The sequence below is a fragment of the Pongo abelii genome, chromosome 22 (genome assembly GCF_028885655.2).
Source record: "Pongo abelii isolate AG06213 chromosome 22, NHGRI_mPonAbe1-v2.0_pri, whole genome shotgun sequence".
Classification (NCBI taxonomy): domain Eukaryota; kingdom Metazoa; phylum Chordata; class Mammalia; order Primates; family Hominidae; genus Pongo; species Pongo abelii.
The window spans coordinates 55,910,729-55,936,565 of record NC_072007.2 but is presented as its reverse complement, the minus strand read 5'-3'; the positions used below and the strand labels follow the sequence as shown (position 1 = coordinate 55,936,565).

The 25,837-nt window shown below is 56.2% G+C and overlaps 2 protein-coding genes and 1 long non-coding RNA gene across 12 annotated transcripts in view; 2 read left to right on the top strand and 1 right to left on the bottom strand.

Annotated features, from left to right (window-relative positions):
• The window catches only part of SLC19A1 (solute carrier family 19 member 1), a 59,996-nt gene extending 47,997 nt beyond the window's left edge, over positions 1–11,999 (top strand). For 7 of the 8 annotated variants that reach the window (XM_054542648.2, XM_024239370.3, XM_024239371.3 and 4 more), the window contains 2 exons: positions 990–1,131; positions 10,583–11,999. In XM_054542648.2, the coding sequence (XP_054398623.2) occupies positions 990–1,131; positions 10,583–11,059 (619 nt within the window). In that variant the 3' untranslated portion in view covers positions 11,060–11,999. The remainder of the gene's footprint in view (positions 1–989; positions 1,132–10,582) is intronic. The other variant, XM_054542649.2, reaches the window with a different exon arrangement.
• A 1,135-nt stretch (positions 12,000–13,134) lies between these two features.
• LOC100457565 (collagen alpha-1(XVIII) chain) overlaps positions 13,135–25,837 on the bottom strand; it is a 121,688-nt gene continuing 108,985 nt past the window's right edge. For 2 of the 3 annotated variants that reach the window (XM_054542644.2, XM_054542647.2), the window contains 10 exons: positions 23,787–23,830; positions 23,294–23,425; positions 22,476–22,629; positions 22,323–22,396; positions 21,793–21,924; positions 20,288–20,320; positions 17,786–18,031; positions 17,124–17,321; positions 15,650–15,765; positions 13,135–14,647 (listed from right to left, as the gene is read on the bottom strand). In XM_054542644.2, coding sequence (XP_054398619.2) covers positions 14,437–14,647; positions 15,650–15,765; positions 17,124–17,321; positions 17,786–18,031; positions 20,288–20,320; positions 21,793–21,924; positions 22,323–22,396; positions 22,476–22,629; positions 23,294–23,425; positions 23,787–23,830 — 1,340 coding nt within the window. In that variant the 3' untranslated portion in view covers positions 13,135–14,436. The remainder of the gene's footprint in view (positions 14,648–15,649; positions 15,766–17,123; positions 17,322–17,785; positions 18,032–20,287; positions 20,321–21,792; positions 21,925–22,322; positions 22,397–22,475; positions 22,630–23,293; positions 23,426–23,786; positions 23,831–25,837) is intronic. The other variant, XM_054542645.2, reaches the window with a different exon arrangement.
• On the top strand, positions 23,422–24,561 carry LOC134760863 (uncharacterized). The gene is made up of 2 exons (XR_010138897.1): positions 23,422–23,908; positions 24,229–24,561. It is a non-coding gene; the product is annotated as an uncharacterized LOC134760863 (long non-coding RNA).

Here is a 25,837-nt window from a genome sequence, read left to right as displayed (position 1 = left end):
TCTCGAGTTTGTGTTTTGTGACACCCATTGTATAGGTTCATCATCCCTAATCAAAACAGCCAGAGTTCATCCGGGTGCAGTGGTTCACACCTGTGAGCCCAGCACTTTGGGAGGCTGAGGTGGGCAGATCACCTGAGGCCAGGAGCTCGAGACCAGCCTGGCCAACATGGTGAAACTCTGTCTCTACTAAAAATACAAAAATTAGCTGGGCGTGATGGCGCATGCCTGTAATCCCAGCTGCTCGAAAGGCTGAGACAGGAGAATTGCTTGAACCCAGGAGGCAGAGGTTGCAGTGAGCTGAGATTGTGCCATTGCACACCTGGGCAACAGAGCGAGACTCCATCTAAAAAAAATAATAATAACAACAAAAAATCCAGAATTTGAAATACTCCAAAATCTGACAGTTTTTGAGCACTGGAAAGACAACCCAGTGGAAAATCCTATACCTGACCTTGTTTGACGAGTCTCAGAACACGGTCAAAAGTTTCTTCATGCACAAAATTACTCCAGAACTCAGGGTGAGGCCCTGGGCAGTAGCAGGAAACCCCTTTGGCTTGCAAATGTGTGTTAGGTATTATATAAAATCACCTTCTGGCTGTGTGTATGCAGTGTATATGAGCATAAATGAATTTCGTATTTAGAATTGGGTTCCATCCTCAAGATATCTCATTATGGATATGTGAATATTCCAAAATCCAAAACTTCTGGTCCCAGGCATTTTGGATAAGGGACCCTCACTCTGTACTGAGCCAGGGGGACGCAGCAGCTCCCAGAATGGCCCCTTGAGGGTGGCCTGGGTGCGGGCTCCTGCCTGGCAGGGGCGGGCATGTGTGGGAGAGATGGGGGCCTGGTGGGGGGCTTGTGCGTGCCCTGGGACCCCGTGGCTGCCGGGCGGGTCATGGGCTGGTGGGAGCTGGGCTGCAGGCTTTTCCCTGTGGCTGCTTCTTGTTCTCCCAGCAGCGCCTGATGTTCCCGCTCTTCCCGTTCAGCTTTCAGATTGCGTCTTCTCTGTCTAAAGAGCTCTGTGCCCTGGTCTTCGGGGTCAACACGTTCTTTGCCACCATTGTCAAGACCGTCATCACTTTCATTGTCTCGGACGTGCGGGGCCTGGGCCTCCCGGTCCGCAAGCAGGTGAGCCCATTTCAGGCCTGCGTCCTCGGGGACGGAAGCTACTTGTGGGGACGTTGTCAAGGCCTCCTGGTGCCCGCCTGATGTGGAACCCACTGTGGGCTGGGGGCACAGGGTGCGGGCCTGGGGCTTCCAGTGGGACACACCGGGCCAGCGAGCGCAGGAAGTGAGAGAGACCCCAGCGGGGCTCAGTAGTTGTGGGCGGGAGCCTCCGTCAGGCCCTGGGCCTCAGTGGGAGCAGCTGAGCCTCTGCTCGCCACGGCAGAGCTGTCCTTGTCTCCGCTCTCTGCCTGTGGCTGCCGGAACTTGGTGTCCTTGAGCCCTGGCTAGAGGCCACGTGAGCTTTGTTCTCTTCAGGAAGGAAAGCTGAGCAGAGCCACTCAGCAGTGTTGGTGCGCAGGCCTCTGCGGGTGCCCTCCCCTCTCCCACCTCTCGCGGGCCTTTGCTGCTTCTGAGAAGAGCTGGAAAACACACATTTAACTCCTGAGGGTCCCAGCCAAGGCCGGGTCTCCGAGTGAGCTGGAATCAGCCACAGTGGGCGTGGTGTGAGAGGTCCTTCCAGGGTCCTCAGGACTGCCCCAGCCTGCAGCTAGACAGATGCCCTTGGCGGGTGGGACAAGGGCTTTGTCCACCTAGGGCCCAGGTCTCACTGGGCAGGAGGACTGTCAGGGTTAGCCCTGATCCTCTGAGGGTGTGGAGTCTGTTCAGCCTCAGTGACTCCAGAGCTCAGGGTGAGGCCCGGGCAGTAGCAGGCATCCCCTTAGGCTCGCAAATGCCTGTTAGGTGAGGATGGCTGTTGCTCGCTCATCGAAAAGCATTCTTCAGCCCAAGAGTGTCATTAGGGCCTGTCCACACTGGCAGGCCACGTGGCCCTGTTCCACAGAGCCCTCCGGGTACAACGCCCCCGACCCAGGTGTGAACACTCAGGGCGGGTGAGTCTCCGAGGCCCAGGTGTGAACACTCAGTGGGTGACCCTCCGATGCCCAGGTGTGAACACTCAGGGTGGGTGACCCTCTGAGGCCCAGGTGTGAACACTTAGGGTGGTGAGCCTCCAAGGCCCAGGTGTGAACACTCAGGGCGGGTGACCCTCTGAGGCCCAGGGGTGAACACTCAGGGCGGGTGAGTCTCCGAGGCCCAGGGTTGAACGCTTAGGGCAGGTGAGTCTCTGAGGCCCAGGGGTGAATGCTCAGGGTAGGTGAGCCTCCAAGGCCCAGGGGTGAACGCTCAGGGCGGGTGAGCCTCCAAGGCCTAGGGGTGAACACTCGGGGCAGGTGAGCCGCTGAGGCCCAGGGGTGAATGCTCAGGGTCGGTGAGTCTCCAAGGCCCAGGGGTGAACGCTCAGGGCGGGTGAGCCTCCAAGGCCCAGGGGTGAACACTCGGGGCAGGTGAGCCGCTGAGGCCCAGGGGTGAGTGTGTCCAGGCCCGGCCTGGGTGGGCACAGCCTCCTGGTGGCTGGGCTGGTCTCAGGTCTGCAGAAAGGGGGCCCAGAAGGCTTCTATTGAATACATGGCCCCAGGGTGGGACGCTGGCAGCAGTCCAGCTGGCTTTGGAGGGGCTCCAGCACCCGGGAGGAGGTCTTCCCCATTCTTGGAGCCCCGAATTACCTCTGACCCCAGACAGCATTGGCTGCCAGCATGTATGGGCAGGGAGCGCCCGTCCCAGGGAGACCCCAAGGGCCCTGTGTGGCCCCAGCCAGGCTGGAACTGGCTTTTGACCTGCCTCTGGGTGCTGACTGCCCCTGACTACCGTGCCCGCCCCACCTCCATCCCTCTGTGACTGCCTCTTGTTCAGCCCCTGGCAGCTGGAGGGGCAGATGCCTGAGGGCCCTTTAGGGACCCTGTGCGTGTGCTGCCCTGCAGCTGCCCTGTGGAGGGGACCCCTCACAGTGGGCTTCTAAGGGCCCATGGGGGCTTGGTGCAGGGGGTGGAGCAGTTCTTCCCCAGAGAGCTGGTCATGAGGAAGCCCTTTCCCTTCCTCAGCTGGTCCTGGTGTGGCCGTGGAGGCCGTGGGGGAGATGGCTCTGGGGAGGTGAAGGCAGGTTCTGGCCTGTGGTTCCTGGCTGCCTCTTGGCACATAGAAAAAAAACACATGGATGTTTCTCTGGCTGGTTTGATTTCTAGGTTAAAAAGTAACTAGTGGGGCATCTTGCTCATGGCTAGACATCCTGTTGGGTCTAGAGGAGGTGGTGCCGGCTCATCTTCCCCTCCCCCCGCGCCTGTTACTGGGTGCCGAGTGTCCACTCTCTTTCCTCCAGCATGGGGAGAACAGCTGGGCCAGGAGTTCAGGCTTGGTCGGGGGTAGAGTCTGGAGACGGGTGGGAGCCGTGATGGAGCACGGGGGGACAAACAGGCCTAGAGCTTGCCTCGGTTTGCCTGCTTTTTAAATTAAGCTTTATATTTGGGTAATCTTACATTCACATGCTGTTTAATAAATAATACAGGGAGATCCATGTACCCCGTACCCAGTTTTTGCAGAGGTCACGTCTTACAGTTCTGTAGCACATCACAACCAGCATGGTGACAGTCAGGATCCAGAACATTCTATCCCCACAGGGATCCCTTACGCTACTCTTTATAGCCATGGCCCGCCCTACTTCCAGCCTCACCTCCTCTTTAACCCCTGACAACCACTACCCTCTTCTCCGCTTGTATGATTTTGTCATTTCAGGAGTGTTGTATAAACACAGCTATGCATTGTGTATCATTTAGGGATGGGCTCTTTTCACGCAACATTGTTCTCTGAACATTCCTCCAGGTTGTTATTGTGGTTCTAGCTGATTCCTTCTTGCTGCTGAGTGGTGTTCCAGGGTGTAGATACAGCACACTTTATTTATTCACCACTGAAAGACTTGTTTCCAGTGTGGGGTATTACCAATAAAGCTGCTACAGACATTCTTTTATAGGTTTTTGTGTGAATATAGGTTTTCCTTTCCCTGGGACACACACCCAGAAGTGTAAGTGCTGGGTCACCAGGTCATTGCCTGTTTCTTTCCAGGAAAGAAGCAGGGAAGCAGCCCACTTTCCATAGTAGTCATACCGTTTTATATCACCACCAGCAGACTTTGAGAGATCCAGTCACAGTGTCTTCAGTATGTCATGTTGCCACTAGTTTTTATTTTGGCCGTTGTGATAGGTGTAGTGATATTTCATTGTGGTTTTAATTTGCACTTCCCTGGGGGATAATGTTTTAATTTGCATTTCCCTGGTGGATAATGATGTTGAACATCTTTTTATGTCCTTATTTTCCATTTGCAAAATCTTCACGTTTTCTGCCCATTTTCTCATTGGATTGTTCATTTTTATACTCTTGAGTTTTAAGCATTGTTTGTGTATTCCAGATATTAGTCCTTTGTTGGATATATACAGTTTGCAGTTTTTTTTCAACTCTGTAGCTGGTTGTTTCATCTACTTAACGTGGTCTTTTACAGAACAAGTGTTTTTTTAACTCCCACGAGGTCTGATTTAACAGTTTTTCCTTTTATGGAAACTCTTTGCCTAGCCCTAAATTCAGATTTTCCTCAAATTTCTTTTTTAAAGTTTCGTGTTTTTACATTTAAGTCTCTGACCAGCTTTGAGTTAATTTTTGTATAAGATGTGAAGTTTAGGTTGAGGTCACTTTTTTTTGGCCTGTGTGTATCCATTTATTCCAGCATCATTTGTTGAAAAGACTTAGCTCTCCCCATTGAATTACTTTTGCACCTTTGTCAAAAGTTGGGCATATTTATGTGAGTCTGTTTCTGGGTTCTTTATCCTGTTCCATTGAACTATGTGTTTACTCTTGTACCAATATCACACTGTCTTGGTTATGAAGCTTTATAGCAAGTTTTGAAATTGGATAGACTGATTCCTCCAACTTCTTTTTATTCAAAATTGTTTTGACTATTATAGTTTCTTTGCCTTTCCATATACATTTTAGAGTAATCTTGTCTGTCTACAAAAATTCTTGCTCAGATTTTGTTAGGAATTGCAATTAAGCCAGTGTATCCATTTTGAGAGAATTGATGTGTTTACTATGTTGTTTTCCAATCCATGAACATGGTATATCTTTCCATTTATTTAGATCTTTGATTTCTTTCAGCATTTCGTAGTTTTCAGCATATGAGTACTATACATGTTTTTAGTTTATGCTTTTTTTTTAAGTAAATCAAACAATATTTTGAAATTTGTTATGTGCATTAGTCTGTTTGGGCTGCCATAGCAAAATATCACAAACTGGGTGACAAACAACAGAAATATATTCTCTCACAGTTCTGAAGGCCGGAAGTCTGAGATTAAGGTGTTGGCAGGTTGGTTTCTCCTGATGCCTCTCTTCTTGGCTTGCAGTTGGCATCTTCTCCCTTTGTCTTCATATGGTCTTTTTTTCTGTGTGTGGTCCTCCCTGGTATCTTTTTTTTTTTTTTTTTTTTTTGAGATGGAGTTTTGCTCTTGTTGCCCAGGCTGGAGTACAATGGCACAATCTCGGCTCACCGCAACCTCCTCCTCCCAGGTTCAAGCAATTCTCCTGCCTCAGCCTCCCAAGTAGCTGGCATTACAGGCATGCACCACCATGCCTGGCTAATTTCGTGTTTTTAGTAGAGATGGGGTTTCTCCATGTTGGCCAGGCTAGTCTTGAACCCCGGACCTCAGGTGATCCGCCCGCCTCGGCCTCCCAAAGTGCTGGGGTTACAGGCATGAGCCACCTCGCCTGGCTAGTGTCTGTCTTCTTATAAGGACATCCAGTCAGGTTGGAGTAAGATGCCATCCTTGTGACCTCATTTAACTGTAATTACCTTTTGAAAGGCCCTGTCTTCAAATGCAGTGACATTGCGGGTTAGGGCTTCAACATATGAATTGGGTGATGGGTTCACAATTCATTCCATAATAGCATATACATGTTCATTGCTAGTGTATAGAAATATAGTTGATATTTGTGTGTTTATCTTGTATACTGCAATTTTGCTGAGCTTACTTATTAGTTCTAGGAGGCTTTTCCGTTTTTTGGTCTTTGTTTTTTAAATTCCTTGAGATTTTCTATGTAGATAATTATGTCATCTGCAAATGTTTCTTCCTTTCTGATTTGTGTATCTTTTATTTCTTTTTATTGACTTAGTGCAGTGGCTGGAGCTTTATTAATTCCTTCTTTCTGCTTGCTTTAGATTTATTTTGCTCTTCTTTTTTCTAGGTTCTTGAGGTGAGATATTGATTTGAGACTTTTCCTCTTTTCTAATTTATGCATCTAATGCTATAAATTTCCCCACTCAGTACTGCTTTAGTTGCATCCCACAAATCTTAATAGGCTGTGTTTTCATTTTCATTCATTTCAGTGTGTTTTTTGATGCATCATTATTTCAAATTTTGTTGTTTAATTTCCAAGTGTTTCGAGATTTTCCTGTTATCTGTTATTAATTTCTTTTTTGATTCTATTGTGATTGGAAAACACATTATTATTTCAGTCCTTATAAATTTGTTAAGATTTGTCTTATGATCCAGAATATTGTCTGTTTTGATATACTATGGACACTTTGAAAGAACGTATATTCTGCTTTTGGGTGGAGTGTTCTGTAAATGCTGATCAGATCCTGTTGGCTGATGGTATTGATTTCCTCTCAGTTCCTGTGGATTTTCTGTCTAGTTTTATTATTATTGAGAGGGGGTATTGAAGTCTCCTAAGTATAATTGTGGATCTGTTTCTCCTTTCAGTTCTGTCATGTTTTTGCTTCACATATTGGCAGCTCTTTTGTTTGTTGCATACACGTTTGGGATTGAAATTTGTTTTGGTGGACTGATCCTCTTGTCAATTGTGTAATTGTGGGATTATATAATGTCCTTCTCTGTCTCTGCTGTCCCTGGTCTTTTTTTTTTGCTCGGAAGTTTATTTTACCTGACATTAATATAGCCACCCCTGCTTTCCTTTGATTAATGTTCGCATGATACATCTTTTTCCATCGTTTTACTTTCAACCTTCCTATCTTGGTATATTTGAAGTGAGTTTCTTGTAGACAGCACATAGTTGAGTCATGTTTTTAAATCTACTTTGCTAATCTCTGTTTTACAGTTGGTGTATTTAGAGTCTCATTTATATTTAATGTGATAATTTGTATATTAGGGCCTAAGTCTGCCATTTCGTTTTTAATTTTTCATTTATTCTCTGTCTTTAGTTTCTGTTTACATTTTTTGCAGCTTCCAGTGGGTTACTTGTACATCCTTTAGAATTTTGTTTGGTTTATCTATTGTGTTTTTGAATGTACTTAGTATAGCTTTTTTGGTTGCTTTATGTATTACATTAATACATAAAGTTTGAGTGAAGTATAGAAACTTTATGTCACTTTATCATCTCCCACTTACAGTACAATTATCTTAAATATTTTCTCTACTTACCTTTAATGCTACATAAGAAAATATTGTAATTTTTGCATTAATCATCAAACATATTTTAGAAAATGAAAGAAGGAAAGTCTGTTTTATTTACTCATAATGTTGCCTACTGTGGTATTTCCTCTTTCCTGTTATTTCAAGATTCTTTCCTTCTTTAGTAATTTCCTTTCTGTTTAGAGAACTTGTTTTTTGTTTGTTGGTTTTTTGCCATTATTTTAGATAGATCTGCTGGTTACAAATTTCTTCTCTTAGTTTTTTTTCATCTGAGAGTGTCTTGATTGCTCTTTTATTCTCAAAGGATGTTTTCACTGGCTATAGGATGTTGGGTAGACAGTGTTCTTTTTTTTTAGCCTGTGAGAAATGTGGTGCCCCTTCCTCATAGCTTTCAGGATTTTTGATGAGAAATTACTGTTATTCAAATTGCTTGCCTGTAAAGTGTCATTTTTTTCTGGCCACTTCCAAGATTTTTTCTTTATTTTTATCACTAGCTTATAGAAGTTTGAATATGGTATGTGTTGGTGTGATTTTGTTTGCGTTTTCTATTTGAGGTTTGCTCAGCTTCATGAATCTGCAGTGTACGTCTCACCAAATTTGGGAAGTTTTCAACCATTATTTCTTGAAATGCTTATTGAACCCCACTCCTTTTCTCCTCTTTTTCTAGAACCCCCATGTCACAAATGTTAGATCATGTTATGTAGTCCCACAAGGAATGAGGCTTTGTTCATTTTTTTTTTCAGTCCATTTTTTCTTTTGTTCAGGTTGGATAATTTCTATTGTTCTACCTCCAGTTCATTGATCATTGCTCTGCCTCTTCTATTTTGTTGTTGAGATGATTCATTAAGTTTTTAAATTTTGATTATTGTGTATTTCAGTTCTAAATTTTTATTTCTCTATTTCTTTGCTGAGACTGTGTTTTTTCATTTGTTTCCAGCATGTTTGTTATTGTTCACAGAAGCATTTTTATGGTGGCTGCTTTAAGATCTTTCTTGGCGAATTCTACTGTCTGTGTTGTCTTAGTGTTGGTGTCTATTAATTGTCTTTCAGTTTGAGATCTTTGTGGTTTAGTGTGCCAAGGGATTTTTTAGTGAGATGCAAGCATTTTGGGTATGATGTAATTTCGGCATCCTGTTGTGGCTGACACAGCTCCTGCAGGTCAAGTGGGGTGTGCACCTCGCTACAGGCAGGTGGGGTGGAAGTCCAGGCTCTCATTCAACCTTTGTGACACCTGAGGGAGGGTGGGTAGCTGGGTGGGGGCTCCTTCTTGTTGCCAGGCAAGGATGGGAGTCCAGCTCCCCTCGTGGCCCCCTTGATGCCCCTGGGGTTGGGACATTCTCATTATTGCTGGGTGGGTGAAAGTCTGGACTCTCCACTTGACCTCCTCTGATGCCCCCCAGCATGGAGGGGGACAGGCACGCTCTTACTACTGGGTGAGGATAAGAGGCCAGGCTCCCCACATGGTCTCCACTGACTCCATGAGGCTTTGGGGGTGACTAGGCTCCCCACATGGTCTCCACTGACTCCATGAGGCTTTGGGGGTGACAGTCTAGGCTTCCCTGTGGTTTCTGCTGACTCCATGGGGGTGAGGGTGGGCGTCTTTACCAGCCAGTGGGAGTGGAAGCTCTAGTGCCCACTGGTGTTGTCTGACACCACCCCGCAGGGGACTCGGGGGTCCTTGTTACAGGCTGGGGAGGGTGGGGGGTCCTTGCTGACGTGGTGGGTGGAGCTGAGGTCTGGTGCCTGGGGGGAGCAGGGCAGTTCCTGTTGAAAGGTCTTTCCTCATGTTGGGCTGCCCCTTCTCTGGGTCTTAGGCCAGAGAGAGAGCTGCTTCCATGGGCTCTTTTTTCTGCATCTGTTGGCTTTTCCAGCCTGCTGCCTTCTTCAGTTTCAAAATATCTGAGGCGAAAAGAAAAGCCCTCAGGGAGCTCTGTATGGCACAGTCTGCCCTTGAATGGCACAGTCTGCCCTTGCACGGCACAGTTCCCCAGACCCCGAGGGCCTGGCCAGTCTGCCCTCGCGTGGCACAGCTCCCCAGACCCCGAGGGCCCGACCAGTCTGCCCTTGCGTGGCACAGCTCCCCAGACCCCGAGGGCCCGGCCAGTCTGCCCTTGCGTGGCACAGTCTGCCTTTGCGTGGCACAGCTCCCCAGACCCCGAGGGCCCAGCCAGTCTGCCCTTGCGTGGCACAGCTCCCCAGACCCCGAGGGCCTGGCCAGTCTGTCCTCCTCGCTCCCCCTTTCAGAGTCTTCCCAGGTGTTTATCTCAGTGTCTTGGGTAGAGAAGAGCAGGGAGAAGTGTGTCAACCCCATCTTCCTGAGTTTGCTTTAAAAACAGCTTTCCTGGAAGGGTGCCGGTGCCGATGGGCTGCAGGGATTCTGGCCTGCGGGTGTGGAGCTGGGGCCTCAGGGGTCTTGGGCGGGACTCACTGGGCTCTGCCCACAGATGTCCTGAGGGCACTGCAGCCTCCTGAACCCTCTGCACCTCCGGGAATGATCAGGTCCCTCCCTGGTGTCCCAGGACATCTCCAGTCCCTCCTGCCCCTGGCAGCTGTGAGAATCAGGAGAGATGTGGCCACCACTGGTGCCGCTCCTTCTGGTCATCGTAGCACAGCTTCCACTGCCAAGGTGGAGACGGGCTCCATGTGCAGGCTGCTGAGTGGTCGCTCTGGGCGCGAAGCCCTGGGGATCAGCTCCCGGTCACCTGCTGTGGCTCTCCTCACTGTGCTCTGCCAGGCGAGACGTTCTGGCCCTCATGGGCGCCCTTCCGCTGTCTCAGCACCATGGGTGGGCAGCAAGCACCACCAAGCAGGGGCCTCGGGAGCAGACACTGCAGGCCACGCAGAAGCAGGCCACCTGCCAGGTTCCAAGGGGTTCTTGGGAAATGGTGGGAGCCCCCCTTCAGGCCTGTGCCAGGCTGTGGAGGTCAGGGGGTGCTGTGGGGAGCACTGTGGCACCTGCTCCCGGGGCTGGCCTCTGACTGCTGTGCAGTGTTCAGGGTCAGCCTCTGAGCTGGAGGAGGGTGAGCCTGGGAGCAGGTGTCGGGGTGTAGGGTGCCAGTGTCCCAGCCAGGCCCTCCCCACCCACCTCACCCGGCCTCTCTTTCCAGTTCCAGTTATACTCCGTGTACTTCCTGATCCTGTCCATCATCTACTTCTTGGGGGCCATGCTGGATGGTCTGCGGCACTGCCAGCGGGGCCACCACCCGCAGCAGCCCCCGGCCCAGGGCCTGAGGAGTCCCACGGAGGAGAAGGCAGCACAGGCACTGAGTGTGCAGGACAAGGGCCTCGGAGGCCTGCAGCCAGCCCAGAGCCCGCTGCTCTCCCCAGAAGACGGCCTGGGGGCTGTGGGGCCAGCCTCCCTGGAGCAGAGACAGAGCGACCCAGCCCCGGCCCCGGCCCCACAGGCAGCTGGATTCCTGAGCCCAGTGACAGCCCCTTCCGCCTGCACTCTGTGCTCCACCCAAGCCTCAGGCCCTGACGCTGCAGATGAGACTTGTCCCCAGCCGGCCGTCCATCCTCCTGGTGTCAGCAAGCTGGGTTTGCAGTGTCTTCCAAGCGACAGTGTTCAGAATGTGAACCAGTGACTCCTGGGCGCCCCTGTGGTAACTTTGCAGGTGGCCCTCGGTGCATCCCCATGACACCCGCCTCGAGGGCCGCCTGCCTTAGCCATGGGGACCTCCGCTTATCCTGCTGGCAGGCCCCCTAGGATTCTCCCTGCCCTGTGCTGCACTCTGGCGGTGGCCACAGCGTGCTGGCGACACTCAGGGCAGCTGCCTGGCCATGCTGTCCCTGCGCTGTGCCCCGCGGGCTTTGGTTGCTGGAAGAGGTGGGTGGTGGGCTTCTGTGTCCACCAGGCCTGACTGGCTCATGCCCCTTGGGGGGCTTGAGACAAATCCTTTCTGCTCCCCAGGGCTGGTGAAGTGGCCTTAGATACCAGCTCAGGGGACACTGGCCCCACAGGAGTTGTGAGCCCTCTAGGGCAGGGTGGGAGCCGGGACCCTGAGGTGTAGCTGAGCTGTGACATTGCTGGTCATCCTCGGTGCTCTTGCTTTTTGAAAGATGCTTCTTTTTTTTAACTGACGTAGAATGAAGAACTGCATGTGGCTTCTCTGTCTCTGGAAAAGCCATCTCAGGTTGGCGGCAGACGCATCGTCGTCAGAGGGGAGCAGCGGCTCTGGTCCTCGGAGCTGGTTCCTCTCTTCCACCCTAAGGGCAGCCCTCCATGGTCCTGTCTGTCCTTCTGAAGTGTGTCCATCCTGACCTGCGGGTCCTCAGCTGCTCCCACACTCGTGCCAGCCCGGAGAGGACTGGTCCCGGTCACCGCGGACGTGCTGGCCTTGGTATGTGCCAGGCTTGCCTGGGCTGGGCAGCCTTGGGGGGGCTGCCTTTGTGGTGGGCGCTGGGGAAGTACGTCCCAGCGGCCTCAGGGTCTAAGGAGCGCTAGTGCCTTGCCCACAGGTGCAGGACCATCTGATGTGATGTGAACACTCTTCCCACATACATTAAACACACTTGTTAAGTGAGTGTGCGCAGGGCTTCTGATTCCGGGCCGGCCTGGCCTGGGGGTTCAGGGTCAGCAGTCAGTGAGGAGGCCAGGAGAGGCGTCCCAGCCTTCTCCCATCTCCAGCCCACGCGGGGCCTTGGTGCCCATGAGCTGAGACTCCCACAACCCTAGTCAACGGCCCTATCCTGTGGGGCCTCTGCCACATCTCGGCAGCCCCGGGTGAATGGCTGGCTGCTCAGCAGCTCAGCACGGAGAGCTGGGGAGAGAATCTCTGGCTGGAAAGGGGCTGCTAGAGCTGCTGAACCCAGGGGTCTCCCGAGGCGGCTCAGGGGAGCAGGCATCTTGGGGTACCCTGGGTTGGGGCAGAAGCTGCACATGGAAGATGGCCCGAGTCAGTGGATGGTGCCGGTCAGACAGGGCCGTGGTCCCGGGTGCATCCAGGGGCTCTGTCATGGCCACCCCGGGGACCCTGCTGGGAAGGGTCTGCACCAGCCATTTCCTGGGCTCGTAGATCTAGCAGGATGTGATGGGTGGAGGTGGGCTGGGCCTGTGCCACGGGCCAGAGCGTCACTGGGGAGGCCCACACTGCCATCAGAATCCTCCTCCCAGCGCCTCCCCCACCTGAGAGCCTGCTCCCTCTGCAGCCCGCTCACTGCACCCACCACCTGCCTGCCTCTGAGTCCTGCACTCACCCGGCCACCAGGACAGGGATGGCTGTCAGGATGTAGTGTTCCTGGGAGCAAGTCAGGTCCTGCTGTGAGGAGAGACCTGAGAGTGTTGGTGTGTGTCCACACACCCATGCATGCTTGTGTACCTGTGCACACTATGGATGCTCCTGCACAGCTGTGTATAACTGCACACCCGTGTATGCTGATGCACACCCGTGTATGCTGATGCACACCTGTGTATAACTGCACACCCGTGTATGCTCAGGCACACCCGTGTATAATTGTGCACACCCGTGTATAACTGTGCACACTCGTGTACAACTGCACGCCTGTGTATGCTCATGCATGCGTACCCCATGTAACCGTACGTGCCCGTGCACACTCGGGATCTGCCAGTGGGGCAGTCCAGGGATAAAAGACTCCTGAGAACTCCTTTTGGAGAATTGTGTCCTTCCTGTGACAGTGAAGGCTGCTTGCAAACCAAGAGTCAGCGTAAAAGGTCCCTTTTATTTGCCTGTCTGAATTGGCTTCACATCACACACAATTACAGAACCAGCCCCACCGGTTTCGTCGCAGTCCTGAGGCAGGTGCGTGTTGGCCGTGCTGTGGTCAGCCTGGCGCTGCCCTGAGTCCACTTGTCCCTCCACAGAACGAATGACTCTGGCGTCGATGTTGCCGGATCTCAGGGGTGGCTGTGACAGAGGACCTTGTTGCACCTCGTGGCTACTTTGTTCGCCCGCAGGGCGGCCTGTGTGCACCCTGGGGGTCCCCTTCAGTCGCAAGGAAGGCAAGGATATGGGTTTCCTAGGAGACAGCCAATGACTGCCCTGCATCTGGAGCCAGCCTGTCCATGGGCAGTGCACAGATGACAGCCCTCCCTCACTGCCCTGTGTGCTGGCTGCCGCATGTCCTGTGCCAGCCTCAGCCTCTTCGACGTGATCTTGTTCCATCCTGGCACTCAGCTGGATAAGTGCTGGCTGAGCCATGTCCCAGCCAGGGGCATGAGATGGGGACCCTGGATGGGAGGCTGCCAGACCCCAACTCATGGGTCCCTTGAATCTCCCAGCTTGGACTCGGCCAGGGTGCAGCTGTCTGCTTTGGATGTATGTATCTCATGGCTCATTTGGGAGGCCAGCCCCAGGCTGCTGTGCGTGGTGTTGGAGGACAGGCCAGAGCTGGGGGTCACAGTGGGCCTCTGAGCTTGCTGTGGAGAATGACCCAGAGCTGAGCAGAAGGGGCTCCCCCTAGCCCCAGGGACCTGAGCCTCCCTCCCATCTACCGCAGGGCAAGCACACACCCTGGCGAAGAGCCCAGGTGGCCCTGTGCTGAGTGTGGCCTCAGCAACCATTGCCTCACGGGGCCTGTCTGCTAACAGGTCTGGGTTTTGTGCACAGAACGGTGCTGCTAGGTGGGAGATGAAGTCAGCACCTGCTGGGGCGAGCACAGCTTCCCAAAGCAGGAAATCCTGGAGAAATCGAGCCATGGTCTGATCAGGCCAAGAGGTTGCACAGGGCATGATACTGCACCCCGCCTGACCCAGGCCGCGCCAGCTGGGCTCACAGGTCAGGGGAGAGTTGGGGCAGGTCAATGTCAGCATCAGGCTTCTGTTTTAAACTTTTAAAAAAATACACTCTTTGGCTTCCTTTTATTTCTTGAGGATTACATGAAACGTGAACTATACAGGAAAGTATGGCAGCCAGGTCCTGGGGCTGGCCGGCCGCTCCCTGCCCACAGTGGGGGCTTCCTCCGAGCCGCCCGTCCTCTCCGGCCATCCGCATCCAGGCGGCGGCTACTTGGAGGCAGTCATGAAGCTGTTCTCGATGCAGAGCACGATGTAGGCGTGATGGCAGCTTGCGGCATTCTGCCCCAAGAGCCTGCCCCCCAGCAGCGAGGAGGCCTGGCCTGTGGCCGAGGGAGCCTCTGTCCGCCACGTCTCACAGTAGCTCTCGGTCAGCCTGCGCCCGTTGGGGTCCGAGCCATGCCACACACTCTTCTGGGGCCTGTAAGACGGGCCGGGCCGTCAGTCAAACCCAGACCTGCTCCGCTTAGGGCAGAGGCTACTCCCCGGGCAGGAACGGTGGAGGCAGGAGGCCAGCCCTGGGAGTACGAGGGGGCCGCAGAGGCTCCCTGCTGGCTGCCTGTGGAGGGGGCTGCATCTCCCAGACTGCCCCCCATGCTGCTTCTGCCAGACACACCCACGGCAGAGGGGAGAGGGGCCAGGGCTTGGCCTGGCTGGGTGAACCTGGCCCTCATGCCTGCTGAGCAAAGGCTTCCTGTGGCTGCCTCACTAGGAACCAGCTACGCCTCCCGGGCTCCTGGCTTCAGGCCTTCCCTGGGGCCCAGCCCCGCCCACAGCGCTCCTGTCAGAGACCCTTGGCAGGTGCATCTCCGTTACAGCAGATGGCCAGGCACTGCTGGGGACACGCTGTGTGGCACCCCGAGACACCCCTAAATGCATGAGTGTTGGAAGAATTGGGGTACTCAGGTGGGGAGACACCCCTAAACACATGAGTGTTGGAAGAATCGCGGCGCTCACATGAGGAGGGCACAGCGACATTTGGGATGAAGCGTTCTTCTAGACACCCTGGAAATTTCTGTCAACATTTTAAGGGCACACATGCTCGGACTCCGTGTTGCCCTTTGAGGAGTTTATTCTTGGTGAATAAACTCACTGCGCTGCTTACATGGCTGACCACGGGCTTGGTGACATCCGGGAGTCGTGGAGTCTATCCACCATGAGCAGAGGGCCGGGGGCACTTCAGGGCCTTCTTAGAACTACATTGCTCTCAAACGCATTGCTAATGATTACTTCTCAGAGCAGTTTTCGTTTTTCTCAATGCTCTTTTGGATTTTACAATTTTAAAGTAATGAGCATGTATAAGATCTGTCCAAAAACTCAGGGGGAACTGCTGTTAGGAGCCTGGCCGCCCACCCGCCTGCCCGTCCGTCTGCCTTCCCTGGCTGGGGCTCTCAGAGCTGCTCACACGGCACTGGGAACCTACCAGGTGGGGTGCCTCAGGACGTCCTTGCCGTCAAAGGAGAAGATGCGTGCCCCGGGCTTCAGCGGACCCTCAGAGCCTGAGAACAGAGCCTCCCAGCTGGGAAACAGCAGCTCATCCTGGAAGAGAAACCATGTGTGTACGTGTGTGTGGGGTGTGGATGTGTGTGGGTGTGTGGCGGCTGTGTGGGCGTGTGTATGTGTGGGTGTGGATGTGTGTGTGGGGGGTGTGGGGATGTGTGTGGGGGTGTGTGTGGGTGTGTACGTGTGGGTATGTGTGTGGGGGTGTGGATGTTTGTGGGTGTGGATGTGTGGGTGTGTGTGGTGGCTGTGTGGGCGTGTGTATGTGTGGGTGTGGATGTGTGTGGGGGGGTCTGGGGGTGTGTACGTGTGGGTATGTGTGTGGGGGTGTGGATGTTTGTGGGTGTGTGTGGATGTGTTTGGAGGTATGTGTGGGGGGGTGTGTGTGTGGCGGGTGCGTGGGCGTGTGGATGTGTGGGTGTGGATGTGTGTGGGTGTGTACGTGTGGGTATGTGTGTAGGGGTGTGTGGTGGGGTGTGGATGTGTGGGGGTGTATGGGTGTGTGTGTGCTGGGTGGGTGTGGATGTGTGTGGTGCGTGTGGGGGTGTGTACGTGTGGGTGTGTGTGTAGGGGTGTGTGGTGTGGGGGTGTGGATGTTTGTGGATGTGTGTGGGGTGTGTGTGGGGGTGTGGATGTGTTGGAGGGTGTGTGTGTGGTGTGTGGGTGTGTGGGGTGTATGTGGGTGTATGTGTGGGGGTGTGTTTTTTGCGGGGGTGGGGTTCTGCAGCTCCTGGGCACGTCCCGCCGGGGAACAAGCGCGGGGGAGCCAGGCCTGGCCAGGCAGCCTCTGCAGACTCCAAGAGGCCTTGGCTAAGGCAGGGACCCTGTCCCCTAACGCCAGGCTGTAAGGGTGGGGCACGCCGGGCTGCAGCCGCCTGCTCCCAGCCCTGGACCCTGGGTCTCTGACCCCTCTGCTGTTGGCTCTGGGGAATGTGGGTGCTCCCCGGGGCACCCAGAAACCACAGCCCAGGGGCCACAGAATAAAGCCACGTGGGGGGGTGCTGTGGCAGAGAGGCCACCAGGCCGGGTGGCATTGGAGGCCCAAGGGACGGTTCCTGATTCCAGGCTTGTGAGGCCTGTCACCTGTGCGGACACTCGGGCCAGCAGCCTGGGACCCTCTGAGGGGCACTGCCGGGGGAGCAGGGTCAGGGGGCCACGTGGGGGGCCTCATGGGATGCCCTGGGGGAGGTGGCAGCACCCAGGGATGCAGAGGCTCTGGCCTGAGCTTTGAGGGGTGTGACCCACCCGGAGCCTGTCCTGAAGTCACCAGCCTGGGCGGCAGTGTCTGTACCATGGTGGCCTCCAGAGGCCCTAGAGGGGAGCTCCCCGCTGGGAGTTCACCCCAGAGGTCAAGTGGGGGCCGAGGAGCCTGTGCCCTCGGGACTGGACTGACCCACCTTGAGGTTGACGATGGGCACGGCTGCGCGGTCGGCGCGGCGCACGATGCTGTACAGGTCCTGTAGCCGCGAGGACAGGAAGGCGCGGAAGGTGCCCGCCAGCCCCACGGCCCGCGCCTGCTGGAAGCACTGGAAGTCGGCCCCGCGGATGCCCCGCATGCTGCCTGACAATGGGCTGTTGAGCGCAACCAGGTGGAGCTGCGGGGAGAGGGGCGCGTCACGGGCTGCGTCCCATGCTGCCCCCTGCACCCAGGCCCTGGGCGCACCACCCCGGCCCCGCACCTGTGTGGACAGGCACGGCCAAGGGGGGCTGAGCAGGAAGCGCCCAAGTGACACACCAAGGGGCCCAGGCAGCAGCCCCCATACACTGCCAGGTCAGAGCAGGCCCGGGCCATGTGGGTGCCCCCCCAGCTGCCTCTGTAGGCGGAGATACGCCAGTTCCTCAAGGATGTGACACAGGCTGGACTTTGATGACCACTGCTTGGCCACCAGAGGGCAAGTCCCAGGCCCGGCCGAGCCGCCCCGATGGCCCTGAGCCGCCAGACCCCCACCCATGGCTGAAGCCTGGGACCCCCAGCAGCTCTGCGGGGGGCTGGGCCCTCTTCCGCTGCCGAGAGCCGAGGGGCTAGATGGAGCCGAGCCCACTTTGGGGGGACACTCACCACGGGCTGGAAGTCGCGGTGGGTGTGGGCGGGTGGGCTTGTGGGTCGCGCCGGCCGCAGGTGCACGTAGGAGCTGTGGTGCGGGGCTCCGGGGTAGGGCTGGGGCTCGGGCAGGCGAGGGGGGCTGGCCAGGATGTCGTCTGCCCGCCAGGGCCGCGCGGTGGGGTGGGGGTGCTCCCACCGTGGGTAGGGGTTGCTGTCGTGCAGCTGCACCACGGGGGGCTGCAAGGCGGCCACTTCGTTGTCCTGCAGGTGGGAGACGCGGGGCGTGTCGGCGGGGGGGCCCTCCGGGTGCCCCTCCTCCATCCGTGTCCTGTTCTGGGCTGGGTGAGAAGGGCTGGGCTCCGAGCTGGCAAGCAGGGAGCTGCGCCCCCGACTCTGGGGCTGCCCTGGGGGTGTGGGCAGCAGCAAGGGTGGGGAGTCCTGCCTGCTGTGGCGCCGGATCACGGGTCACCTCTGCTCAGGCCCCACAGACCCAGCCACGCTCAGAAGCCGCGGCCCTCACTGACCACGTGCCCTGACCTGCCCTCTCCTTGCTGCAGTTCCTATTCAGGGCCCCGACCTCAACATGGCGACCTTTGACCTTCTCATCTCCCTGAGCCCTTGCTCTGTCTCCCTCAGAGGTGACCTCCACCCTAGAAATCCCAGCCCCCAGGCCTGCACCCCAGTCCGGATTCCCCTGATTGATTCTGCACCTTTCCCCACAGCCCTCAGCCCCTCCTGCCCCAGCTGCCATTGCCATCCACCTGCACTCCGTCCACATGGCTGTCCCCACTGTCTGCTCCACAGGGCCGGGCTGTGTGTTACCCAGAGCAATATCCATGGCCACCCGGCGCACAGGAGGGGCCATGACTATTGACTGGCTGAATGAGAGAATGAATCAGCAAATGAGTGAGAGCAGACTGGGCTGAACCCTATGAGGAGACAGGCCACTGCGGAGCCCCTGACACTGCTCCACATCAGACTGGGCTGAACTCTGTGAGGAGACAGGCCGCTGCGGAGCCTGTGACACTGCTCCACCCACATCAGGCCTCACTTCTGAGCCAATTAAGGAATCATGACCTCTACTCATGGAGGGGCCGACAGCAGCGAGACGCAACACTTACTCAGGAAAACAAAAATATTTCTACCCATCCATCCACTCACCCAGCTTTGCACCATCCATCCACCCACCCATACACTCACCCACCTGTCCAACATCCAGCCACCCATCCACTCACCCACTTACCCACCATCCATCCACCTATTCATCCACTCATCTACCTATCCACCATCCATCCACCTATTCATCCACTCATCTACCTATCCACCATCCATCCACTCACCCACCTGTCCATCATCCACCCATTCATCTACCTCCCCATCCACTCACCCACCTATCCACCATCCAGCCACCCATCCACTCACCCACTTACCCACCATCCATCCACTCATCCACTCACCCACCTGTCCACCATCCATCCACCCATCCACTCACCCACTTACCCACCTATCCACCATCCAGCCACCCATCCACTCACCCACTTACCCACCATCCATCCACTCATCCACCCATCCACTCACCCACCTGTCCACCATCCATCCACCCATCCACTCACCCACTTGTCCACCATTCATCTGCCCATCTATCCACTCACCCACCTGTCCAGCAACCACCCATCCATCTACCTCCCCATCTACTTACCCATCCACTCACCCACCTGTCTACCATCCATCCACCCATCCACTCACCCACTATCCACCCACCCATTCATACACTCACCCACCTGTCCACCATCCATCCATCTCCCCACCTATCCACTCACCCACCTGTCCATCCACCCATCTATCCACTCACTCCTGTCTACCAACTACCCATCCATCCACCTCCCCATCTACCTACCTATCCACTCACCCACCTGTCCACCCACCCAGTCACCCACCACTCTAGAGATATCCATTCTTGTGTCTGGCACTTTGGGTGAGGGAAGGCAAAGACACAAGATGTGGATTTTGGCCCCAAGGATTTTGACCCTGAGGAGGTCAATGAGCGGCAGACACAACTGGGAAAGTTGAGGGATGAGAGCGGCTCCCTCGTGAGGCCGGCAGCTGAGACGGAGGTACTGGGGTGGCCGGCAGCTGAGATGGAGGTACTGGGGGGGCCGGCACTGAGACGGAGGTACTGGGGGGGCCCTGCGCTGAGACGGAGGTACTGGGGGGGGGCTGGCACTGAGACGGAGGTAGTGGGGTGGCTGGCAGCTGAGACGGAGGTACTGGGGTGTCCTGCGCTGAGATGGAGGTAGTGGGGTGGCCTGCGCTGAGATGGAGGTAGTGGGGTGGCCGGCACTGAGACGGAGGTACTGGGGTGTCCTGCACCCGTTTCTGCAGCAGGGGCTGATAGTGAGCCACATGTTCAGCTCCAGGACTCCAAAGGACCACGTGTTATTCCCCCAAACAGGAGACAGCACATACCCCCTCATGTCCTGACCACCCACCAGTCTCAAGAGAAAAAATGCTCCTTACCGTCCCTCGTGGGAGTGGCGTCCGGGCCTCCAGCTGGAAGAAAGCAGCAGGGTCACCCAGGACCTGCGGCTGGGCCTGAGCCAGGGTGCCCTCCATGCCCAGCACCCGCCTCTCCCTCCCCAGCACCTGGCCCTCCCAGCCCACAGGAGGGTGCCCTCCCTGCCCAGCACCTGGCCCTGCCAGCCCACAAGAGGGTGCCCTCCCTGCCCAGCACCTGCCCCTCCAAGCCTGTGCCAGGGTACCGTCCCTGCCCAGCACCCAGCCCTCCCAGTCCACAGCAGGGTGCCCTCCCTGCCCAGCACCCGGCTCTGCCAGCCCACAGAAGGGTGCCCTCCCTGTCCAGCACCCGGCCCTCCCAGTCCACAGCAGGGTGCCCTCCCTGCCCAGCACCCGCCCCTCCAAGCCTGTGCCAGGGTACGCTCCCTGCCCAGCACCCGGCCCTCCCAGCACGCGTTTGCTAGGATGCCATCCTCCTGCCTCCTCCTGTCAGAACCAAAGCCCCTGAAAGTTAGGATGGGGCTGCATCTGGGTGCCTATGAGGACACCTGGCACACAGTGGGCACCAGCTCAGCATCTGTTATGAGACTGGCAGCCTCTCCCTGGCCAGATGAAGGGACTGGAGTGGGATTCACTGTCTGGGGTGCTGCAGGGGCCGGCCAGGCCCAGTTGGGGGCCGGTGGCCAGAGGGAGGGAGTGCTAAAGGGAAGGTGGGAGGGCTCTAGAAGGAAGGTGGGAGGGCTCTAGAAGGAAGGTGGGAGGGCTCCAGGAGTCAGGGCTGTGTCAATGTGCAGTGTTCTGCCATGGAGGCTCCCACGGACGTCACAGGCCGTTTCAGTGGCACGGAGCTTCTACCAGTCCTCACCTTTGCCACATGAAGGTAAACCTTCCCCGGGGCCCTGCAAGCGTGGCCATGCCCACCTGGATCAGAGCGGCCACTCCTGCCACCCAGACCATTTTGGGAAAGCAGGAAAGGGGCTGGCCTGGCCTGGAAAGGGCAATCCCAGGTGTGTCTGAGGAGCCAGGCCGGTGAGCAAGGCCCGTGCTAAGCGGAGAGGACACATTTCACCCCACCTTGGTGTTTATAATGCGGGGTGCAGAGCCACGGGACAGCCTGCACCCCAGCCGGGGCCGTGCTGTGGATGTCACGTGGCCCTGGAGGGCCTGAGCCCCCCTGCTGCCTCGTCCCATCAGGCGCCTTGTCTTATTATCGGGTGTGTGAGGTGACATTTATCTTTGTAAACGTTCACTGTGACATGACCCGCCAGGAGCGCCTCACACACCATGTGTTCATCCGCTTTCAGAAGCTTGAGCTCACTTTTCTCTAAAGCCAAAACTGCTCACAAAAGTATTTTACTAAACTTTACCAAAAGTTTGAAAGTTTAAGAAGCGCTGGCTGCCACCTGCCCCCATCCCTGTCCGGGACCTGGGCCTCTCGCCTTCGTTAAGCCCCAAGAGGTGGCTTCGGCCCTTCCACGGGTCAAGAACCCGTCACACAGAGCGCTCACCTGGACCTTCCGGAACCCGTTCCGCACGCGGACGTAGAGCTCCTCCTGCTCGGCCACGAAGATGAGCCAGCCCTCGGGAACCTCGTGCACCTGGCCCAGCATGGCCTGGCGCGTAGCCCAGAGCCTCACCTGCTGGGACCAAATGCAGAGGTGTGGGGCTTGAGGTGGGAGGGCATGGGGCAGAAGGAAGGAATGCCCGTTTCAGGGTGCTGGGCAGGGGCCGCAGGGCTTTGGACAGGTGTGGACTGAGGCGGCTGCCCCCATGAGCACCATGGGGACCCCTGCCTGCCTCCAGCCCCTCAGGCTCCGTGGACAGTGCACGGGCCCTGGGCACTTCCCAGCTGGTGGTCGTCCTCCTGGGTCCACTGGATCCCCCCATGGCCTGGCCCCGCTTCCACCCTGGAAACCGCATCTTGGCCTCCTGTGTATCTCCCTGTGGGGTCCGTGGGACGGTGCCTCCGAGGGGCAGGGGCTGCAGAACCAGCCAGGGTATGGGACGCAGGTGCCCAGCTGGCTGCCTAGATACTTACCCCTGAGGAGGCGCCCACGGTTCCAGGGGGCCCAGGGGGCCCAGGGGGGCCCGGAGGGCCGGGAACGCTGATAGCTGCAGGAAAGAAACCAAAGTGGGAACACGAAGCCACACGAGGTGGCCTCTGCCCGGGGCTCACTTCCCACTGACTTACTCTGCCTGTGAGGGCCGGGAAATGAAGGGGGCCCTGGGGGGCCGGGGGGGCCTGGGGGGCCAGGAGGGCCCTGGCGCCCCTCGTAGCCGATGCCGGGGGGTCCCTGAGGTCCAGGTGGGCCGGGCTGGCCCCGGATGCTCTCTCCCTTGGGACCCTAGGGACGGCGACAAGAGACGCTTCCTGGTTACCTCGTGCCCTGGGCTGGGGGCAGGCAAGCTTGTGGGGTTGGGGCTACATTGAGCTGGGGGTGGGCAAGCTTTTGGGGCTGGGGCTGCCTGGGGCTGGGGGCAGGCAAGCTTGTGGGGCTGGGGCTGCAGCTGCCAAGACCCCCTTGGCGAGCGCAGCCTCTGAGTCACCAGTCCCCTCCCTGCCCACGCCATAGCCTGAGAAACCCCCACACCATCACCCCTTCTTCCCTGGGGGTGCGATCCCGGGGGAGAGACCAGCAGAGACCAGAGACCTGACAACAGTGTGGACCCCCAGGCAGTAGCTGGGGCCCATGGCTCTCTGGAGGCTTTCAGGACTGATGGGCCTAAACCCTGATCTGACCCGGCCCAGGAGCAGAGGTGGATGCACATGGCCACAGCAGGAGGGCAGGCCATGGAACACTGCAGGGGAACGGGGGGTGTCCGGGGTCAGTGCACCCACACCCACACGGCCTGCTGCATCCCCACAGGGGGCAGGGACATGTCGGGGCTGCTGAGCTTGCAGGGGCAGCTCCGGCCTTGGCGGGCGTCGGTGGCCAGGCTGGACCTGTCCTCAGCTCCTGCACCCAGACCCCTGGGACATGCGCTCTGCCTGCACAGGCTGGGACTTACTGGAATCCCAGGGTAGCCAGGTGGGCCTGGGGGGCCGGGGGGGCCTGGCAGCCTGGAGCCGAAGAAACCGCCGCCCCCGGGCTCACCCCTTTCGCCTTTCTGTCCTGCGTCACCTCGGTCTCCCTTCTCCCCCTGTGGATGGAAACACTTGTGACACGGGAGCCCTGAACCCCTATAAGCCACAGGTGGCCTCCCATCCCCCTGAGCCAGGGCAGGGCAGTCAGAAGCTTCCGGAGTCCAGGCCTGGGAGCTGCTGGCTGCATAGAATAGGGCTCGACTCCCCACCTCCCACTGCATCAGCCAAGTCCCCCAAAAACTGAGCCGGGGACAGGAACGTCCTGAGGGACGCCCTTGACACCCTCTGGAGCCAGTGCCCCTCGCAGGGCTGAACAGGAAGGGGGCTTGGGCTGGATGGGAGGAGGAATTGGGAGCAGCCACCCAGGGGGATGTACAGGACCTTGGGGGCCCCCAACCCCACAGGGAGGTCACCCACCTTCATTTCAGCCTCCAACTGAAGAAAGTCAAACGGAAACTGCCCTGCGAGAGAGAGACAGGTGGGGTCTCGCTGAGGTGGCGTCTGATGGCGCCGGGCTCCCCCTGCAGCCCCCAGCACTGGTGGGTTTGCCTGAGGCCCTTCCAGCCATTTCCCAGTAGAGATCGAGTATTTCATTAGGTTCTTCTTAGTTAACTGATACTTTCTGCTGTTTTTGTTAATGGTGCCTTTTTAAAACTTCACTTTTAATTGCTTAGGACTCTGGTGGTTTTTCTAAACTGCCCTTCCATCTGGTGACCTCGGTACATTTACTTACTAATCCTGACAGTTCACCTGCAGATTCACTTGGGTGGTTTACGTGGGAGACGTGCTGAGACAAGAGCAACGCGATTCCCTCCTCTCAGCGTCCTGTCCTTCCTGTCTGTCCTCTGCCTCCTCCCAGGGTGGGCAGGCAGCCGTGTCTTGGCCCTGACTTGAGGGTCCCTCCACCCGCTCCGAGAGTGAAGCTGTGGCAGTTCCAGGTGGCTCCTTCCAGACCACGGAGGAGCCCTTTGCTGAAATTACTGCTTGTTGCTTCTTCTCTCCTTTTCATCGGTCTTCACAGAGGTGTAGGAATGTTGTTAGCCTTTGCAAAGAATTAACTGGATTTTTGGACTTTCTTGATCCTTGCTATTTTTATATATAAAACATACACAACTTCTCTTCACTCATTTTTGATGTTTAATACTTTTTCCCATCTATTTTCATCAAATAAATGTTGTTCTTTAACAATAAATGCTGTTTGTTCTTTAACATCTTAGGCTGATGTGTAGAAACAGGTACTACTTAAAGCTGTAATTTTGTCAACGGAGATGACAAAACCCCTTCTCCTTCCAGGTGGGATCTTAAGACAGCCCTGGGCAAACCTTCTCCCGTGACTGTTCCCCTGGAACCGTGACCAGGGTGGGGACCACCTCATCCCTGGAGGCCGTGCCCTGTAACCCAGAAGCTTTGGAGCATGTGGCTCCACACCCCCAGGGCCCCCCATCCCACAGGTGCAGTTCCCTGGGGTTGGAGGTCACGGCTGCTGTCAGGACCCATGCTCCCTCTCGGGCTGGGCCCTGCTCCGGGTCCTTCTGCAGAGGGAGGTGACCGGCTGTGGAGCCCGAGGGTCCTTCTGCAGAGGGAGGTGACCGGCTGTGGAGCCCCTGAGGGTTCTTCTGCAGAGGGAGGTGACCAGCTGTGGAGGCCCCACCGCCTGGGAGACCCGGGGTCGTGCAGGGCAAGGCCCCTGCGGCTGCAGTGTGAGGGCTGAGGATGCCCTGGACGCACCTCAGCTCCAGGGGCTTCTGACTTCCACCTGCTTCTCCTTGACTCATGAGCCGCGTGGAAAGGCACTACCCTGTGGGCATTTCCCACTTGCTTCTACTGCACTTGTGAGATCACAGTTCCTGGAAGCCAGGCCTGCTTTCAGCCTAGCCGGGGCCCCTCTGGGGCAGACCCTGGTCCCGATGCTGGGGATGCGGCCTGGAGACCTTCGCAGGTGATGCCTGTCAGACCTGCTGTTCAGATCTCTCTGGGCTGAAAGTCCCCCTATAATGATTGATTTGTGTTTTTCTTTCTCACTTTGCCAATTTACTTGTCATATCTTGAGACTATCTCATCAGATGCACAGAAATGTAGAATTACTGAATTTCTCTGGTAGACTTGCTCCGTCGTCTCAATGAACATTTATTCTTGACCTTGTTTCTTACTCCAGGATATACTTTGCACACACACACACAACACACACACACACCAAACCACACCCCCACACTACACACCCAACACACACACACCAAACCACACACTACACACCCAACACACACACACCAAACCACACACTACACACCCAACACACACCAAACCACACCATACTACACACCCAACACACACACACCAAACCACACCCCCACACTACACACCCAACACGCACACCAAACCACACCCCCACACTACACACCCAACACACACACCAAACCACACCCCCACACCACACACCCAACACACACACACCAAACCACACCCCCACA